Genomic DNA, 6,366 nt, shown 5'->3' with positions numbered 1-6,366 from the left:
CAGGCCATGATATTTCCATTTGCCTTGTATGCATGTGAGAGCTGGACAATGAATAAGGAAGACCAAAGAAGAGTTGATGCTTTTGAGTTGTGGTGCTGGTGAAGAATGCTGAAGGTACTGTGGACTACCAAAAGAACTAACAGATCTGTCCTATTAGTGCAGCCAAGATGCTCCTTGGAAGTGAGGATGGCCAGACTTCGTCTCACTTACTTTGGTCCTTTTGTCAGAGTGGACCATTCCCTGGAAAAAGATGTCATGCTTGGTAAGGTGGAAGGTCGACGAAAGAGGGGAAAGCCTTGGATGAGATGGATTGACACGGTGGCTGCAAGAATGGGCTCAAGTATAGCAAGGATCATGGAGCTGGTGTGGGATCGGGTGGTGTTTCGTTCTGCTGTGCATGGGGTCACTATAAGTCGGAAGCAACTCAGCGGCACCTAACAACAACAACATGATATTAATAATATTGTTCAATAATTTCCATATTCTGTGGGATCACCTTTCTTTGGAATGGGTATAAATATGGATCTCTTGCAGTCAGTTGGCCAGGTAACTGTCTTCCAAATTTCTTGGCATAGACAACTAAGTGCCTCCAACATGGCATGCATTTGTTGAAACATCTCAATGGGTATTCCATCAGTCCCTGGAGCCTTGTGCTTTGCTAGTTCTCTCATTGTGGCTTTGACTTCCTCTTTCAATACCATTGGTTCTAGATCATATGCCACTTCCTGAAATGGATGAACAATGACCAATTTTTTTTTATATAGTGACTGTCTGTGTTCTTTCCATCTTCTTTTGATGCTTCCTGCATCATTCAATATTTTACCCTCAGAATCTTTCAGTATTGCAACTCAACAAAAGACCTAAGCAGTGTGGTCCACCAACTTGACCTTATAGACATCTGTAGAGCACTTCACCCAACAACAGCACAATATACATTCTTTTCCAGTACACAGGGAACATTCCCCATGATAGACCATATGTTAGGACGTAAAGCAAGCATTAATAAATTTGAAAACACTGAAATACTGCAAAGCATCTTCTCAGATCACAGTGCTATAAAATTAGAAAACAGCAATAGGAAGATTAATGGAAAAAGAACAGACATGGAAACTGAACATCTTCCTTAAGAATGACTGGGTAATAGAAAAAGTAAAAATGAAATTAAAAAATTCCATCAATCAAACAAGAATGAAAATACAACATACCAAAATCTTTGGGACACAGCAAAAGCAGTGATCAGAGGCCAATTTGTAGCAATAAATGTACACACCAAAAAAGAAGAAAGAGCCAAAATCAACACCTAAACCAATATCTCAGTGTTGTGATCCGAGGCTTGAATTTTTTCTTCAGTTCTTTCAGCTTGAGAAATGCCAAATGTGTTCTTCCTTTTGGTTTTCTAACTCCAGATCTTTGCACATTTAATTGTAATAATTGACTTTGTCTTCTTGAGCTGTTCTTTGAAATCTTCAATGTTCTTTGAAATGTTCAGATCTTTTATCTTTGGTGTAGCTATTCTCCATTGAAGAGCCAGTTTCAGAGTCTCTTGTGACATCCCTTTTGGTTTTTTCTTTTCCTGTCTTTTTAATGGCCTTTTGCTTTCTTTCTTTATGATGTTTTTGTATGTCATCCCATAATTCATCTGGTTTTCAGTCACTGGTGTTCAGTGTGTTAAATCTGTTCTTGAGATGATCTCTAAATTAGCAACTGTAGAAAGGTGGTAGCTTTTAATTTGCCCATATTTACTAAGAAATTAATGCAGATTTTTTTTTTTCCTTCCTATGTTGTTGAACTTGATTTGGTCATTGAGAACTTCTTCACTGTTATTTCCCAGTAGTTCAGTGTTCTCACATTGATCAAAGCAATCCTCTAAAGTTAGACCAGGAAGCCTTGGTGGAGCAATGGTTAAATGTTCAGCTGGTAACCAAAGGTGTGAACCCACCAGTAGCTCCAAGGGAGAAAAGACTTGATCATCTATTCCCATAATGACTACACCCTAGGAAATCCTATGAGGCAGTTCTACTCTTATCACACAGGATCACTGTGAGTTGCACTCACCTTGATAGCACAGAACAACAAAGATGATATTGCCTATCTACTTACGAGTGGATATGTGCATGGGATTATGGTTGATACAGAAATTTCTTACCAACTTGGCAACATGTTTTTGGTTGCTGTGAGAATGATTTAAAGTTATATTGAAGTTAAAAAATATATATATACTTCAGAGTGAAATATTCAATTGAGAAACCAGATTTTTTAAAGACAGCATCTTTAAAATAACGAATGCTTTTAGTTGACATATACTTAAGTTTCTAGAAATTTTAGAGTTGAAACACATTAAAAAATATTGGAGTTATTTGCAACTGCAAGTTATTTTGGTATAATTTAAATGTATATAAATCCACTAAGTGAGTGGATATATAAGAAAATTATTTTAACTGGATTGATGTTATAGATTGAATTGTGTCCCCAAAAAATATGTGTTGTAAATCCTAATATTTATGTCTGTGATTATAATCCCATTTATGAATGGGTTATCTGTTATATTGAGACAGGATTAGTGTAGAGTATGTTTTAAGTCAATATCTTTTGAGGTATAAAAGAGGTTAAACAAGCAAGTGAGTAAGCAGAGATGGAGGATGAGAAATGCCAGGTACACAAGATCATCCAGGAGCAGAAGTTTCAGACAGACGAGGACCTTCCTCTAGATCTGGCAAGAAGAAAAAGCCTTTCCCTTATAACTGAATTCTGACTTACAGTCTCCTAAACCTGTGAGAAAATAAATTTCTGTTTGCAAAAGCCACCCATTTATGGTATTTCTGTGTAGCAGCACTAGATGATTATGACAGTTGAATAGAGTAAAATTTCACATGTCAAATTCTTTTCCAATTCTAAAAGTATGACTTAAGTCTTAACTACAGTTGATCATGTTCTACTTCTGTGTTTTTTCATTTCAGGCTGAAATAGAACTATTTGTGAACAGGCTTGACTCAGTGGAATCTGTTCTTCCTTATGAATATACAGCGTAAGTTTTTCAACTTGGTTTTTATATAAAATTTCATGTTGACTTACCAGAATTCTGTGCATTTAGATCCTAATTTTCTCTAAAGTTATGGATCATCTTATATGCATTTAAAACAATAGTGAACTTAAAAGTGTTTTTAGGAGGTACTTTCTACTTCCAACCTGTAAAACAAGCAGTTGCCTTCAAATCAGTTCCTTTTTTACTTTCAAAGTAGGTTTAAAACGTGATCTTCATTTTATGTTGCTTTGACATACAGTTAGTACAGAAGTACTAACTGAAACAATGGATTTCCTTTTTTACCTGAGTAGGTACTAAGTCATTCCCCAGAAATAAATACTTTGATGTCTGTTCCTCCATATTTTTTATCTGACTAACCTAATAAACCCTAGAGAAGTTGTCGAGTTGCAATATTGAAAGATTCTATGGATAAAATATTGAGTGATGCCAGAAGCATCCATGGTAAAGTAGAAGGTCAACAAAAAAAGGAAGACCTAAATGAGATGGACTGACACAGTGACTGCCAACAATGGGCTCAAGCACAGCAGTGATCGTGAGGACAACACAGGACTGGGCAGCATTTCATTTTATTGCATATAAGGTCGCTAGTTGTTTAGGAACAACTAAATAGACTGATGTAGCTATGTATGTACTGAGATGTCCACAGTAGATCCAGTGAGAAAAATAAAGTGCAAATCAAATATAATAGTGTGAGCCTACTTTAGTTTGAAACAAAAATGTATTACATATATGTATATGTGCTTAAAGCATGGATGGAAACTGGCTGTTCTTCCTCCAAGACAAATTTGTTTGTTATTCTCACAGCCCATGGTATATTCAGTATTCTTTGCCAACACCATGATTCAAATGCATCACTTCTTTGATCTTCCTTATTCATTGTTTAGCTTTCATATGCCTATGAGGGGATTGAAAATACCATAGCTTAGGTCAGGTGCACTTTAGTCTTCAAAGTGGTGTCTTTGTTCTTTAACACTTTAAAGAGGTCTTTTCCAGATTTGCCCAATGCAATGCATTGTTTGATTTCTTAACTGCTACTTCCACAGACATTGATTGTGGGTCCATGTAAAATGAAATCCTTGACAATTTCAGTCTTTTCTGTTTATCTTGATGTTGCTTGTTGGTCCAGTTGTGAGGATTTCTGTTTTCTTTATGTTGAGGTATAAACCACAGCGAAGGCTATAGTCGTTGATCTTCATCAATAAGTGCTCCTTACTTGGGTCTTGTATGCTTTCAGCAAGCAAGGTTGTATCATCTGCATATTGCAGGTTGTTAAGGAGTCTTCCTTCAATCCCAATGCCACATTTTCCTTAATGTAGTCCAGCTTCTCAGATTATTTGCCCAAAATACAGATTGAATAACGGGTGAAAGGATACAACCCTGGTGCACACCTTCCCTGATTTTACACCATACAGTAGCCCCTTGTTCTGTTCAAATGATTGCCTCTTGGTCTGTATACCTGTTCCTCATGAGCACAATTAAATGTTCTCGAATTCTCATTCTTTATAGTCTTTTTAGTAGCTGGGTATTATTTCATTGTAGAGATTGTATTGATTACATTGTGTAGACTCCATGTATGAATGTTTTCTCTAATTTCCTATTTATGAACACTTGATTGTTTCCAGTTTTTTATTGTAAAAAATGTTGCATGAACATCTTTGTACATACAACCACAAGTTACTATATATGTTTAACCACTGTATGCCATATTAGGTACAACATAGTTCCTAAATATTTCTTCTTGTTGTATTTCTTAGCTTCCAAATTTCTCATATATCTAAAAATTTTGAATGAAACTATACGTTTACCATAGAGGAAAGCACACCCAAAAAAAGTAAGACTATCCTCTAAGATTTACATGCCTAAATATGTATAAGAAGAGAGTATAAAATTCATGTATGGATTGACCATATTTAACTATTGGAAACTTAAATATTTTTTCTAGTTTTTGTTTGTTGGAAACCCTGTGGGCAATTCTACTCTGTTTTATAGGGTCACTATGAGTAAAAATCAACTTGATGATAGGTTTGTTTTTTCAAGAGCATTATTCAGGAATCAAAGTATTCTAAGGCATTATTTTCAGGAGTTTTGTTTTGTTTTAGGTAGATGTGGTACATAGAACTTGGAGTGTGAATGTATTTCTTATCTATTAGAGCTGCTGGAATGGTTAGTAGTACATGGTTTGCTCAAGAAAAACTAAGTGTTTGATAATTTCATTATTCCTTTTATATTTAAAATTTTAACTATTCTTTCCCCCAGGTTTGATTTTTGCCAAGCATCAGAAGGAAAACGCCCATCTGAAAATCTTGGTCAGGTATTATTCGGAGAAAGAATTGAACCTTCACCATACAAGGTTTGTATGTAGATAATATAAAAATTATTTAATTAAAACTTTTTTTTTTTTTTTAACACTAAAAGAGAAAAGCTTGAGATAACTTTGCTCTCATTGCTAAAGTGGAATTCATTTTCCTCCTGCATCCAGGAAAAATTTCTTAAAATCACAGTTCAGAGAGACTCTCTTCCTTCTGGTGACATGTCATGGATAAGTCTGTCTTAAGCACTCATACAACCAGTATTATAAATGATAAAAGCAATAGCCTAAAGGAAAGTGCTCAGGCCCTTGCTTCACCTCACAGTAGGACCCGGAACCCAGCTTTCAGTCATGAAAAGTTGTTCCAGCTCCTTCTAAGTCTTCATTTCTTCTCTTTGCACGCAGCATCTATAGACTACTTATATTAACAAATACACCATTAGGCCTTGGGCTCTCTCATTTTTGATAAGCTAACATTTCTGGGTTTTTTTTTTTTTTTTTTTTTTTTTCATTCTTCTTCTTTTTTCCACACAAATTTTTCTATTTTCCAGTGCATATAAAAGTTAGGTTTACACTATATTGCATCCTATTCAGTGAACAATAGAATTGTCAGACAGTTTGAAATATTGTGAGAATTACCAAAATGTGACACAGAGACACAAAATGAGCACATGCTCTTGAAAACTGACATTGATAGACCTGCTTGACACAGGGTTGTCATAAACCTTCAATTTGTAAGAAATGCAATATATGTGAAACACAATGATTCAAAGTATAATACAATGAAGTATGCCCAAATCTTGTTTATCACTTTTATAATTTCTGTTGTTTGAGCTTCTAATTTTACTAAAAGGCTTTCTTCTTTCTTTATTTATTTTATTGTGATTTGGGTGAAGGTTTACAGAGTAAGTTCACTTTCCATACAGCGGTCCACATATACTTTGTCTCATGACATTGACCACAGTTTACCACAATGCAACAGCTCCCCTCCCACTTCCTCCCCATAGTTACCTCT

The 6,366-nt window shown here is 35.3% G+C and overlaps 1 protein-coding gene across 1 annotated transcript in view; it reads left to right on the top strand.

The window, feature by feature from the left end:
* TM9SF2 (transmembrane 9 superfamily member 2) overlaps window positions 1–6,366 on the top strand; it is an 86,444-nt gene that overhangs the window by 21,210 nt on the left and 58,868 nt on the right. Inside the window, 2 exon segments of the mRNA XM_007948169.1 lie at window positions 2,958–3,025; window positions 5,300–5,393. Of these exon segments, the coding sequence (XP_007946360.1) occupies window positions 2,958–3,025; window positions 5,300–5,393 (162 nt within the window).

The sequence above is a fragment of the Orycteropus afer genome, unplaced genomic scaffold (genome assembly GCF_000298275.1).
Source record: "Orycteropus afer afer isolate SDZICR_OR568_19922 unplaced genomic scaffold, OryAfe1.0 scaffold00206, whole genome shotgun sequence".
In the NCBI taxonomy this organism is placed as follows: domain Eukaryota; kingdom Metazoa; phylum Chordata; class Mammalia; order Tubulidentata; family Orycteropodidae; genus Orycteropus; species Orycteropus afer.
This window is presented reverse-complemented; position numbering and strand designations above follow the sequence as displayed.